The sequence below is a fragment of the Sphaerodactylus townsendi genome, linkage group LG08 (assembly GCF_021028975.2).
Source record: "Sphaerodactylus townsendi isolate TG3544 linkage group LG08, MPM_Stown_v2.3, whole genome shotgun sequence".
NCBI lineage: Eukaryota > Metazoa > Chordata > Lepidosauria > Squamata > Sphaerodactylidae > Sphaerodactylus > Sphaerodactylus townsendi.
In genome coordinates, this window is record NC_059432.1 from 109656088 (window position 1) to 109670497 (window position 14410).

At 75.4% G+C, this 14410-nt stretch overlaps 1 protein-coding gene across 1 annotated transcript in view; it reads right to left on the reverse strand.

The window, feature by feature from the left end:
- Positions 1-1308: 1308 nt before the first annotated feature.
- The window catches only part of LOC125438525 (cytochrome P450 2J4-like), a 38993-nt gene continuing 25891 nt past the window's right edge, over positions 1309-14410 (reverse strand). The window contains exon 6 of the mRNA XM_048506956.1: positions 1309-1557. Within this exon, the coding sequence (XP_048362913.1) occupies positions 1309-1557 (249 nt within the window). The remainder of the gene's footprint in view (positions 1558-14410) is intronic.

Consider the following 14410-nt stretch of genomic DNA (forward strand, 5'->3'; position numbering starts at 1 on the left):
GGCAAGGAGATTGTCAGCCCCCTTGAGTCTCCTGCGGGAGAGAAAGGGGGGATATAAATCCAAACTCTTCTTCTTCTTCTTCTTCTTCTTCTTCTTCTTCCTCTTCTTCTTCTTCTTCTTCTTCTTCTTCTTCTCACACAGGAGCCAACCAGTTCTTCTGGAGGTCCAACAACAGAGCACAGAGACCAAGGCCTTCATAATGTTACCTGTTGCCCAAAGGTAACTTTAATAGTGATTTCAGTGATTTCAGCTTGGCAGCGAAAGAACCGAGGCGCAGACAGGATTTCTGACGCGAGGCTCCCCCGGGCAAGCCGCCCTGAACAGAGCTCATGCAGAGATTTTTATACAATTCAGAAAAGGGGGGGGGAGGGGGAAAAGGGTACACAAAATACAATACAGAAACTCTCCCAATAAAAACGCTTAAAACAGAGTCCAAGGGTTTCAGAGTTCTGTGACTGGGTCTTGCGAACTCTCGCTGTCATCGGGACGTCGCTAGAGTTTGCAAAAGCGGGAGGAAACAAGCGAAGGGGTGGCATCCTTTCTTTCGGGTGCAGGGAAGCTTTGGTCTCTGCCTGAGGCTTGTGCCAGGAAGCTGGATGATGTAAAGTCCAGGATGAACACAAGAAGCACGGTTGGGCTTCTAGTCTTTTGGGGTATTCCTTTGTAATGTCGCAATAAAGAATCGTATACCTTGTTCCTGGTTCTTTTGTCATGCTTCACTGGTAAGTCCAAAGTTATTGAGAGTAGAATGTATTGTCGAAGGCTGTCCTGCGCCCGGGGCGGGGTCCCCGCTGGGACCCCGGCTGCCAACCCACCTTCCCCTGCCCGGATGCTAGAATTTCCGGCCTCACTCCCGTTCTCCGGTGAGTGGACTAAATGAGACAGCTGCTTCAGCCACAGGGTGCTCCTGCTACCCACAGCTGGCCTAGGGTCCTCAGAACTTTAGGCAAGGAGAGCAGGGAAGCCTCCCTGACAGGCCCTGAGCTGTTGGCTTCTCCCTCCCTTGTGCTCCCTTTTCCCTCGACCAGGCCGCCGTTCCTCCTCCTTCCCCAGGCCTTCACCCCTGTCCTTCTCTCCTCTCCCCACTTTGGACTTCCCTCCGGTCGCCCTCCTCCCTGACTCTCCTCGTCCTTTTCCTTCTCCTCCCTCATACACGCTCTCCCTCTCCTTCCCTCCTCCCCGTCCTTCTCCTCGTCTCTGCCCGACTTCCCCACCTTTATCCCCTCGCTCATTAGCCGGGGGGGGTTGAAAACCCCGCCCCTCTGCCGCCGCACTCCCGGATGCCTCCCACCATTAGCCCCACTGGGCTCAGCTGGCCCCGCTCGCCTGGCGCGGCCTTTCTCTCGCAGCCGCAGTGGCAGGGCTCCTCGACGCTCCGTTGCTCTGTCGGTGGGTCGACGCGTCATTCCCCGCCAGTGGGGCCTCCGCCCTCCCCGCCAGCCAAGAGGAGAGCAGGGCGCCCGTTGGACCCGTCGGCGCAGCGATGGGCCTCCCGTCCTCCTGCGGCCTCCCGCTTTGCCGGGAGGCCGTCCGCCGGTTGCAGGCTGGGGCCCAAGGCTGGGGAGGGGGTCGGGGATACCCCCAATCCCGGACAAAGGCTTTCACAGCCGGATTCAACTGGTTCTGGTGGGTTTTCCAGACTGTGTGGCCATGGTCTGGTGGATTTTGTTCCTAACGTTTCGCCTGCATCTGTGGCTGGCATCTTCAGAGGTGTATCACAGAGAAAAGTCTGTTTCACACTGTGTCTAAGTGAGAAGGGAAAGTTTAGTGGGGTATATTGTCCATGTCCCAGGGTGGGGAACCAATCATTAAGTGTTTGGGTGGAACTTGCTATGCAAAGGTGTGGTTGAGTGCATTGTATTGCGGGTGGGGTTAACAGTCCATTTTTTAAGTACTGGGAGCCAAGCTTTGCTAATTTTTAACGTCTCTTCTGTTCTCAAAGAAAATATTATTTGCTCCCTCTAGTGGCGATTTAACTGTCGGCTTAACCATCCTGAAAAATCTGCAGTCGCAGAACGTGTGTTAAACAAAACTGGACACTGAACACTGAAATTCTGGACAATTCAGAAGATTACTATGTCAGACTGCACAGGGAGGCCATTGAAATTCACAAACACCAGGACAACTTCAATAAGAGAGAAGAGACGTTAAAAATTAGCAAAGCCCGGCTCCCAGTACTTAAAAAAATGGACTGATAACCCCACTCGCAATACAATGCACTCAACCACACCTTTGCATAGCAAGTTCCACCCAAACACTTAACGATTGGTTCCCCACCCTGGGACATGGACAATATACCACACTAAACTTTCCCTTCTCACTTAGGCTCCTTCCGCACATGCAGAATAATGCACTTTCAAACTGCTTTCAGTGCTCTTTGAAGCTGTGCGGAATGGCAAAATCCACTTGCAAACAGTTGTGAAAGTGGTTTGAAAACGCATTATTTTGCGTGTGCGGAAGGGGCCTTAGACATAGTGTGAAACAGACTTTTCTCTGTGATACACCTCTGAAGATGCCAGCCACAGATGCAGGCGAAACGTTAGGAACAAAAGCCACCAGACCACGGCCACACAGCCCGGAAAACCCACCAGAACCACTTATTGAGAATAGGATTGGAGTGCTTCTTTAGGAAAGTTGCAGCAGGGTGTTGGTCAATTTGCACATTCCTAGGATTTTCCTGGATCCATCTTTCAAGCTAGGGAGAAAACCCTGTTTGACAACAATATACCTAACTGAAAATTAAACTCTAATACGGTCACGCTGAGGTTGGCTTGTAGATCTTAGGAATGGAACTCAATTCTCTAGTTGACCAGGGGCGCAGGATCCCATAAGGAAGCCTTAAACAATTTTATTACACTATAGAAAATAGAAACACACAACAAATGGGATTTTTCTTAATCTGGGGACCCCACTGGTATCGATAAGAATATACGAGTTGCTCTTCTGTATCAGAGCAGTAGTCTATGTAGTCCAGTAGTACCCTGTCTCACACAGTGGCCAGCAATTCCACTATAGGTCCAACAATAGGACGTTCCCTTTTAGTCACCATGAACCTGTCCAATCCCCTTTTAAAGCTGTCTATGCCTGTAGCCATCACGACATCCTTTGGCAGCAAATTCCACATCTCAAGCATTTGCTGAGTAAAGAAAGAATTCCTTTTGTCCATTCTAAACCTGCCACCCATCAACTTCATCGGATGCCCTTAAGTTCTAGCATTTGGGGGGAGGAAGAAAAAAGTTATCTGTCAGCACTTTCTACCCTGTGCATAATTTAATAGACCTCTACCCTTTCCCCCCTTTCTTGGTGATGGCATTTTTGCAGTCAAGGGGATTAAAAGCGACTTTACAATATCGCATGCAAACAGAAGTTATGCTCATTCTGTTTCACGTAAGTGGATGATTCAGCCCGCGATGAATGAATCACATCCTACACCTGTACATGTTTCAACAACCAGCCACTTAATAGTGACTGTCATTAAAGATCAGTCACAGGTGTTAAAAATCATCCAAATCAATTGATCAGCGCCTAATAAAGGTTCACATTTCAGCTGTAAAACAGAGCCCACCGATGCAGCTGTCTGACCGAGCAATGTTACAGGCTCTTGGATCTTGATTTTCATAATTTGACTCTTTCTGCCAAGACAACCTGTTCTCCGGCTACATTATTAATCCCATGCGAGCGTGGAATGATGGCAGCATATCTTCGTCTGCTGATTAATCCCACCCAGAGGAGAGCCTTGGCTACTGCAAGATGCAATGTGCTGCCATCAGCTCTCCTGGAGGGAAGATTTAAGGATATGGAACGTTCTAAAAGAGTTTGTTCATGTGATATTACGGTTGAAACACTTGACCATTCTCTGTTTCTATGCCCTAAATACAATAAGATACGCATGAAATACATGAATTCCATTTTCTTGCAATGTTCTCAGTGGCATGAGTGTTATAAGATACCCAATCTCCTGAACAGCTCTGATGTGCTCTTTTGTGAAACGGTTGCAAATTTTATACTGGAAATTAGTAGTTTTAACTGCATTTCTTAACCTTGGCCGTTTCCGCACGGGCAGAATATGGCGGCCAGGGGACGGCAAAAACGCCATCCCCAGGCCGCCATTTGCACAGGGGCCGCAGTTGTATCGCAGCCGCGCCGCCCTCGCGCCGCCCGACTGCCGCGAAGCCGGCGTTTCCCCAGAGCGCTCGGAAGCGCTCTTGTTGGGGAAACAGTGCCTCGAAGCCGCTGCCAAGCGAACGGCAGCGGCTTTGAGACGCCTCCCCCACCCTCCTCGCACCCGGCACTTACCTTGTCCCTGGGCCTCCGGCGTGTTGCCTAGGCCTGGGGACACGCCCACCTGCCCTGCGCCGCTGGAGCAGGCGCGCAGGGCCAGGGGGGCATGTCCCCAGGCCTCGGCGATGCGCCGGAGGCCCGGGGACATGCCAGGTCAGCCGGGTGCCGGCGCTCCGCAGCGCCGGCTGCCCGGCTCTTTCCAGGACTGTCCGTGCGGACGGTCCCAGCGTTGTCGGGTCGGCGTTGGAAACGGCTTGTGTTGTGTTGTTGTGTCTGAGCAATGTTGATCTTGCCAATTCAGGATACCCCCACGCCTGCTCTCCATGTGTGCCAAGCGAGGGAAAGGTCAGAATTCCACACGCACCTGTATGCCTCGGTGCTTTCAAATGTTCCTGACCCTCGTTTCCAAAGACACTTCACCTCCGGTGCCAAATGTTTGTTCCAGCCACACCCCTGGCACATCTGCCTAAGACTTGTAAACAGAGGCAGCGAATGCAAATAAGAATCACACTGCTCAGGCTGCTTTGCAGTTTTCTTGGGCTTGCAACATTCTGGAATGAGAAATTAATCCAATATTTCCTGCTTCCGTTCAGCAGAAAAGGGAAGAGGGAAACTTGCCCTGCAGGTAACTGAAGCCACTACTGTGTGGATGCAGATTTAAGTTTAGCAAGCAAAATGCAAATGGTACAGATATTGGCCCACTCAATCCCTCCTCCTTTCCGCTTAATTAATGGTTAATAGGGTCAAAGTCTCCCTCCAGCTGTCCGGGCCCTGCGGGACCTTGGTGAATTCCGCAGGGCCTGTAAGACTGAGTTGTTCTGCCGGGCCTTTGGAGTGTCCAGTCGCTGAGGTGCGCCCCCCTCCTCCCCCCTTCTTTGCTTTGCTCCTTGGCTCTTTTGCTCCCTATCTTTTATAATTTATTTTTGCACATTTTGTTATTTTTAGGGCGGAGTCCGGCCGCTCCCTCCCTTTCGGGGTGGTTTTAAAGGAATTGGGTTACGGGGACGCCATTATTGTTGTTACTGTTTTTGACCGCTGTTTAAATGGTTTTAATGGTTTTAATGGATTTTAGTATATATGGCCACTATTGTGACCCTTGTTATATATTGTATATAGATAGTGTTGTGCACCGCCCAGAGCCCCTTGGGGATTGGGAGGTCTATAAAATTAATTAATTAAAAAGTGATAGGATTCTTAGAGGGAAGTCCTTTATGTTGTATTCCAATGAATTAGCAGAGCAAATGAGAGGGCAGAGATGCGAGTGAGTTGTTTGTAGAACTTTGCTAGGTAACAAATAAATTTACACTAAATATAGGAAAAGCAAACTCTATCTTTATTTATTTATTTATTTATTTATACTTCAAGCTTCTATACTGCCCCGTCCCCGAAGGGCTCTGGGCGGTGTACAGCATATAATAAATACAATCATAAAATCACCATAAATTGGCTAAAACTTATAAAAGCAGCAGAAACTATCTAAACATTAACCCTTAGAATAGAGCATAAATAAAAACGTAGGTAACGCCCGATAACCTAATATCAAATCCTCCCCCCAAGGGAGGGACGGCAGGTCCCCTCAGATGTTATAGGCCCAGGTGTAGGAGCCAGAAGAAGGGGAGGGGCACTATCAGCAGCTGGTCCCTCCAAAGGCCCGGCGGAACAGCTCCGTCTTACAGGCCCTGCGGAACTCGCCAAGGTCCCGCAGGGCCCGGACAGCTGGTGGAAGAGCGTTCCACCAGGCCGGGGCCAGGGCTGTAAAAGCCCTGGCCCGTGTGGAGGCCAGCCTCCCACCCCCCCCCCTCCCCACCCCCCCCCCCCCCACCCCGTCCGCCCCCGCCCCCCCCCCCCCCCCCCCCCCCCCGCCCCCCCCGCCCCCCCCCCCCCCCCACCCCCCCCCCCCCCACACCCCCTCGCCCCCGGCCCGCCCGCCCCACGCCCCCCCCCCCCCCCGCCCCCCCCCCCCCCCCCTCTCCCCCCCCCCCACCCCCCCCCCCCCCCACCCCCCCCCCCCCCCACCCCCCCCCCCCCCCACCCCCCCCCCCCCCCACCCCCCCCCCCCCCCACCCCCCCCCCCCCCCACCCCCCCCCCCCCCCACCCCCCCCCCCCCCCACCCCCCCCCCCCCCCACCCCCCCCCCCCCCCACCCCCCCCCCCCCCCACCCCCCCCCCCCCCCACCCCCCCCCCCCCCCACCCCCCCCCCCCCCCACCCCCCCCCCCCCCCACCCCCCCCCCCCCCCACCCCCCCCCCCCCCCACCCCCCCCCCCCCCCACCCCCCCCCCCCCCCACCCCCCCCCCCCCCCACCCCCCCCCCCCCCCACCCCCCCCCCCCCCCACCCCCCCCCCCCCCCACCCCCCCCCCCCCCCACCCCCCCCCCCCCCCACCCCCCCCCCCCCCCACCCCCCCCCCCCCCCACCCCCCCCCCCCCCCACCCCCCCCCCCCCCCACCCCCCCCCCCCCCCACCCCCCCCCCCCCCCACCCCCCCCCCCCCCCACCCCCCCCCCCCCCCACCCCCCCCCCCCCCCACCCCCCCCCCCCCCCACCCCCCCCCCCCCCCACCCCCCCCCCCCCCCACCCCCCCCCCCCCCCACCCCCCCCCCCCCCCACCCCCCCCCCCCCCCACCCCCCCCCCCCCCCACCCCCCCCCCCCCCCACCCCCCCCCCCCCCCACCCCCCCCCCCCCCCACCCCCCCCCCCCCCCACCCCCCCCCCCCCCCACCCCCCCCCCCCCCCACCCCCCCCCCCCCCCACCCCCCCCCCCCCCCACCCCCCCCCCCCCCCACCCCCCCCCCCCCCCACCCCCCCCCCCCCCCACCCCCCCCCCCCCCCACCCCCCCCCCCCCCCACCCCCCCCCCCCCCCACCCCCCCCCCCCCCCACCCCCCCCCCCCCCCACCCCCCCCCCCCCCCACCCCCCCCCCCCCCCACCCCCCCCCCCCCCCACCCCCCCCCCCCCCCACCCCCCCCCCCCCCCACCCCCCCCCCCCCCCACCCCCCCCCCCCCCCACCCCCCCCCCCCCCCACCCCCCCCCCCCCCCACCCCCCCCCCCCCCCACCCCCCCCCCCCCCCACCCCCCCCCCCCCCCACCCCCCCCCCCCCCCACCCCCCCCCCCCCCCACCCCCCCCCCCCCCCACCCCCCCCCCCCCCCACCCCCCCCCCCCCCCACCCCCCCCCCCCCCCACCCCCCCCCCCCCCCACCCCCCCCCCCCCCCACCCCCCCCCCCCCCCACCCCCCCCCCCCCCCACCCCCCCCCCCCCCCACCCCCCCCCCCCCCCACCCCCCCCCCCCCCCACCCCCCCCCCCCCCCACCCCCCCCCCCCCCCACCCCCCCCCCCCCCCACCCCCCCCCCCCCCCACCCCCCCCCCCCCCCACCCCCCCCCCCCCCCACCCCCCCCCCCCCCCACCCCCCCCCCCCCCCACCCCCCCCCCCCCCCACCCCCCCCCCCCCCCACCCCCCCCCCCCCCCACCCCCCCCCCCCCCCACCCCCCCCCCCCCCCACCCCCCCCCCCCCCCACCCCCCCCCCCCCCCACCCCCCCCCCCCCCCACCCCCCCCCCCCCCCACCCCCCCCCCCCCCCACCCCCCCCCCCCCCCACCCCCCCCCCCCCCCACCCCCCCCCCCCCCCACCCCCCCCCCCCCCCACCCCCCCCCCCCCCCACCCCCCCCCCCCCCCACCCCCCCCCCCCCCCACCCCCCCCCCCCCCCACCCCCCCCCCCCCCCACCCCCCCCCCCCCCCACCCCCCCCCCCCCCCACCCCCCCCCCCCCCCACCCCCCCCCCCCCCCACCCCCCCCCCCCCCCACCCCCCCCCCCCCCCACCCCCCCCCCCCCCCACCCCCCCCCCCCCCCACCCCCCCCCCCCCCCACCCCCCCCCCCCCCCACCCCCCCCCCCCCCCACCCCCCCCCCCCCCCACCCCCCCCCCCCCCCACCCCCCCCCCCCCCCACCCCCCCCCCCCCCCACCCCCCCCCCCCCCCACCCCCCCCCCCCCCCACCCCCCCCCCCCCCCACCCCCCCCCCCCCCCACCCCCCCCCCCCCCCACCCCCCCCCCCCCCCACCCCCCCCCCCCCCCACCCCCCCCCCCCCCCACCCCCCCCCCCCCCCACCCCCCCCCCCCCCCACCCCCCCCCCCCCCCACCCCCCCCCCCCCCCACCCCCCCCCCCCCCCACCCCCCCCCCCCCCCACCCCCCCCCCCCCCCACCCCCCCCCCCCCCCACCCCCCCCCCCCCCCACCCCCCCCCCCCCCCACCCCCCCCCCCCCCCACCCCCCCCCCCCCCCACCCCCCCCCCCCCCCACCCCCCCCCCCCCCCACCCCCCCCCCCCCCCACCCCCCCCCCCCCCCACCCCCCCCCCCCCCCACCCCCCCCCCCCCCCACCCCCCCCCCCCCCCACCCCCCCCCCCCCCCACCCCCCCCCCCCCCCACCCCCCCCCCCCCCCACCCCCCCCCCCCCCCACCCCCCCCCCCCCCCACCCCCCCCCCCCCCCACCCCCCCCCCCCCCCACCCCCCCCCCCCCCCACCCCCCCCCCCCCCCACCCCCCCCCCCCCCCACCCCCCCCCCCCCCCACCCCCCCCCCCCCCCACCCCCCCCCCCCCCCACCCCCCCCCCCCCCCACCCCCCCCCCCCCCCACCCCCCCCCCCCCCCACCCCCCCCCCCCCCCACCCCCCCCCCCCCCCACCCCCCCCCCCCCCCACCCCCCCCCCCCCCCACCCCCCCCCCCCCCCACCCCCCCCCCCCCCCACCCCCCCCCCCCCCCACCCCCCCCCCCCCCCACCCCCCCCCCCCCCCACCCCCCCCCCCCCCCACCCCCCCCCCCCCCCACCCCCCCCCCCCCCCACCCCCCCCCCCCCCCACCCCCCCCCCCCCCCACCCCCCCCCCCCCCCACCCCCCCCCCCCCCCACCCCCCCCCCCCCCCACCCCCCCCCCCCCCCACCCCCCCCCCCCCCCACCCCCCCCCCCCCCCACCCCCCCCCCCCCCCACCCCCCCCCCCCCCCACCCCCCCCCCCCCCCACCCCCCCCCCCCCCCACCCCCCCCCCCCCCCACCCCCCCCCCCCCCCACCCCCCCCCCCCCCCACCCCCCCCCCCCCCCACCCCCCCCCCCCCCCACCCCCCCCCCCCCCCACCCCCCCCCCCCCCCACCCCCCCCCCCCCCCACCCCCCCCCCCCCCCACCCCCCCCCCCCCCCACCCCCCCCCCCCCCCACCCCCCCCCCCCCCCACCCCCCCCCCCCCCCACCCCCCCCCCCCCCCACCCCCCCCCCCCCCCACCCCCCCCCCCCCCCACCCCCCCCCCCCCCCACCCCCCCCCCCCCCCACCCCCCCCCCCCCCCACCCCCCCCCCCCCCCACCCCCCCCCCCCCCCACCCCCCCCCCCCCCCACCCCCCCCCCCCCCCACCCCCCCCCCCCCCCACCCCCCCCCCCCCCCACCCCCCCCCCCCCCCACCCCCCCCCCCCCCCACCCCCCCCCCCCCCCACCCCCCCCCCCCCCCACCCCCCCCCCCCCCCACCCCCCCCCCCCCCCACCCCCCCCCCCCCCCACCCCCCCCCCCCCCCACCCCCCCCCCCCCCCACCCCCCCCCCCCCCCACCCCCCCCCCCCCCCACCCCCCCCCCCCCCCACCCCCCCCCCCCCCCACCCCCCCCCCCCCCCACCCCCCCCCCCCCCCACCCCCCCCCCCCCCCACCCCCCCCCCCCCCCACCCCCCCCCCCCCCCACCCCCCCCCCCCCCCACCCCCCCCCCCCCCCACCCCCCCCCCCCCCCACCCCCCCCCCCCCCCACCCCCCCCCCCCCCCACCCCCCCCCCCCCCCACCCCCCCCCCCCCCCACCCCCCCCCCCCCCCACCCCCCCCCCCCCCCACCCCCCCCCCCCCCCACCCCCCCCCCCCCCCACCCCCCCCCCCCCCCACCCCCCCCCCCCCCCACCCCCCCCCCCCCCCACCCCCCCCCCCCCCCACCCCCCCCCCCCCCCACCCCCCCCCCCCCCCACCCCCCCCCCCCCCCACCCCCCCCCCCCCCCACCCCCCCCCCCCCCCACCCCCCCCCCCCCCCACCCCCCCCCCCCCCCACCCCCCCCCCCCCCCACCCCCCCCCCCCCCCACCCCCCCCCCCCCCCACCCCCCCCCCCCCCCACCCCCCCCCCCCCCCACCCCCCCCCCCCCCCACCCCCCCCCCCCCCCACCCCCCCCCCCCCCCACCCCCCCCCCCCCCCACCCCCCCCCCCCCCCACCCCCCCCCCCCCCCACCCCCCCCCCCCCCCACCCCCCCCCCCCCCCACCCCCCCCCCCCCCCACCCCCCCCCCCCCCCACCCCCCCCCCCCCCCACCCCCCCCCCCCCCCACCCCCCCCCCCCCCCACCCCCCCCCCCCCCCACCCCCCCCCCCCCCCACCCCCCCCCCCCCCCACCCCCCCCCCCCCCCACCCCCCCCCCCCCCCACCCCCCCCCCCCCCCACCCCCCCCCCCCCCCACCCCCCCCCCCCCCCACCCCCCCCCCCCCCCACCCCCCCCCCCCCCCACCCCCCCCCCCCCCCACCCCCCCCCCCCCCCACCCCCCCCCCCCCCCACCCCCCCCCCCCCCCACCCCCCCCCCCCCCCACCCCCCCCCCCCCCCACCCCCCCCCCCCCCCACCCCCCCCCCCCCCCACCCCCCCCCCCCCCCACCCCCCCCCCCCCCCACCCCCCCCCCCCCCCACCCCCCCCCCCCCCCACCCCCCCCCCCCCCCACCCCCCCCCCCCCCCACCCCCCCCCCCCCCCACCCCCCCCCCCCCCCACCCCCCCCCCCCCCCACCCCCCCCCCCCCCCACCCCCCCCCCCCCCCACCCCCCCCCCCCCCCACCCCCCCCCCCCCCCACCCCCCCCCCCCCCCACCCCCCCCCCCCCCCACCCCCCCCCCCCCCCACCCCCCCCCCCCCCCACCCCCCCCCCCCCCCACCCCCCCCCCCCCCCACCCCCCCCCCCCCCCACCCCCCCCCCCCCCCACCCCCCCCCCCCCCCACCCCCCCCCCCCCCCACCCCCCCCCCCCCCCACCCCCCCCCCCCCCCACCCCCCCCCCCCCCCACCCCCCCCCCCCCCCACCCCCCCCCCCCCCCACCCCCCCCCCCCCCCACCCCCCCCCCCCCCCACCCCCCCCCCCCCCCACCCCCCCCCCCCCCCACCCCCCCCCCCCCCCACCCCCCCCCCCCCCCACCCCCCCCCCCCCCCACCCCCCCCCCCCCCCACCCCCCCCCCCCCCCACCCCCCCCCCCCCCCACCCCCCCCCCCCCCCACCCCCCCCCCCCCCCACCCCCCCCCCCCCCCACCCCCCCCCCCCCCCACCCCCCCCCCCCCCCACCCCCCCCCCCCCCCACCCCCCCCCCCCCCCACCCCCCCCCCCCCCCACCCCCCCCCCCCCCCACCCCCCCCCCCCCCCACCCCCCCCCCCCCCCACCCCCCCCCCCCCCCACCCCCCCCCCCCCCCACCCCCCCCCCCCCCCACCCCCCCCCCCCCCCACCCCCCCCCCCCCCCACCCCCCCCCCCCCCCACCCCCCCCCCCCCCCACCCCCCCCCCCCCCCACCCCCCCCCCCCCCCACCCCCCCCCCCCCCCACCCCCCCCCCCCCCCACCCCCCCCCCCCCCCACCCCCCCCCCCCCCCACCCCCCCCCCCCCCCACCCCCCCCCCCCCCCACCCCCCCCCCCCCCCACCCCCCCCCCCCCCCACCCCCCCCCCCCCCCACCCCCCCCCCCCCCCACCCCCCCCCCCCCCCACCCCCCCCCCCCCCCACCCCCCCCCCCCCCCACCCCCCCCCCCCCCCACCCCCCCCCCCCCCCACCCCCCCCCCCCCCCACCCCCCCCCCCCCCCACCCCCCCCCCCCCCCACCCCCCCCCCCCCCCACCCCCCCCCCCCCCCACCCCCCCCCCCCCCCACCCCCCCCCCCCCCCACCCCCCCCCCCCCCCACCCCCCCCCCCCCCCACCCCCCCCCCCCCCCACCCCCCCCCCCCCCCACCCCCCCCCCCCCCCACCCCCCCCCCCCCCCACCCCCCCCCCCCCCCACCCCCCCCCCCCCCCACCCCCCCCCCCCCCCACCCCCCCCCCCCCCCACCCCCCCCCCCCCCCACCCCCCCCCCCCCCCACCCCCCCCCCCCCCCACCCCCCCCCCCCCCCACCCCCCCCCCCCCCCACCCCCCCCCCCCCCCACCCCCCCCCCCCCCCACCCCCCCCCCCCCCCACCCCCCCCCCCCCCCACCCCCCCCCCCCCCCACCCCCCCCCCCCCCCACCCCCCCCCCCCCCCACCCCCCCCCCCCCCCACCCCCCCCCCCCCCCACCCCCCCCCCCCCCCACCCCCCCCCCCCCCCACCCCCCCCCCCCCCCACCCCCCCCCCCCCCCACCCCCCCCCCCCCCCACCCCCCCCCCCCCCCACCCCCCCCCCCCCCCACCCCCCCCCCCCCCCACCCCCCCCCCCCCCCACCCCCCCCCCCCCCCACCCCCCCCCCCCCCCACCCCCCCCCCCCCCCACCCCCCCCCCCCCCCACCCCCCCCCCCCCCCACCCCCCCCCCCCCCCACCCCCCCCCCCCCCCACCCCCCCCCCCCCCCACCCCCCCCCCCCCCCACCCCCCCCCCCCCCCACCCCCCCCCCCCCCCACCCCCCCCCCCCCCCACCCCCCCCCCCCCCCACCCCCCCCCCCCCCCACCCCCCCCCCCCCCCACCCCCCCCCCCCCCCACCCCCCCCCCCCCCCACCCCCCCCCCCCCCCACCCCCCCCCCCCCCCACCCCCCCCCCCCCCCACCCCCCCCCCCCCCCACCCCCCCCCCCCCCCACCCCCCCCCCCCCCCACCCCCCCCCCCCCCCACCCCCCCCCCCCCCCACCCCCCCCCCCCCCCACCCCCCCCCCCCCCCACCCCCCCCCCCCCCCACCCCCCCCCCCCCCCACCCCCCCCCCCCCCCACCCCCCCCCCCCCCCACCCCCCCCCCCCCCCACCCCCCCCCCCCCCCACCCCCCCCCCCCCCCACCCCCCCCCCCCCCCACCCCCCCCCCCCCCCACCCCCCCCCCCCCCCACCCCCCCCCCCCCCCACCCCCCCCCCCCCCCACCCCCCCCCCCCCCCACCCCCCCCCCCCCCCACCCCCCCCCCCCCCCACCCCCCCCCCCCCCCACCCCCCCCCCCCCCCACCCCCCCCCCCCCCCACCCCCCCCCCCCCCCACCCCCCCCCCCCCCCACCCCCCCCCCCCCCCACCCCCCCCCCCCCCCACCCCCCCCCCCCCCCACCCCCCCCCCCCCCCACCCCCCCCCCCCCCCACCCCCCCCCCCCCCCACCCCCCCCCCCCCCCACCCCCCCCCCCCCCCACCCCCCCCCCCCCCCACCCCCCCCCCCCCCCACCCCCCCCCCCCCCCACCCCCCCCCCCCCCCACCCCCCCCCCCCCCCACCCCCCCCCCCCCCCACCCCCCCCCCCCCCCACCCCCCCCCCCCCCCACCCCCCCCCCCCCCCACCCCCCCCCCCCCCCACCCCCCCCCCCCCCCACCCCCCCCCCCCCCCACCCCCCCCCCCCCCCACCCCCCCCCCCCCCCACCCCCCCCCCCCCCCACCCCCCCCCCCCCCCACCCCCCCCCCCCCCCACCCCCCCCCCCCCCCACCCCCCCCCCCCCCCACCCCCCCCCCCCCCCACCCCCCCCCCCCCCCACCCCCCCCCCCCCCCACCCCCCCCCCCCCCCACCCCCCCCCCCCCCCACCCCCCCCCCCCCCCACCCCCCCCCCCCCCCACCCCCCCCCCCCCCCACCCCCCCCCCCCCCCACCCCCCCCCCCCCCCACCCCCCCCCCCCCCCACCCCCCCCCCCCCCCACCCCCCCCCCCCCCCACCCCCCCCCCCCCCCACCCCCCCCCCCCCCCACCCCCCCCCCCCCCCACCCCCCCCCCCCCCCACCCCCCCCCCCCCCCACCCCCCCCCCCCCCCACCCCCCCCCCCCCCCACCCCCCCCCCCCCCCACCCCCCCCCCCCCCCACCCCCCCCCCCCCCCACCCCCCCCCCCCCCCACCCCCCCCCCCCCCCACCCCCCCCCCCCCCCACCCCCCCCCCCCCCCACCCCCCCCCCCCCCCACCCCCCCCCCCCCCCACCCCCCCCCCCCCCCACC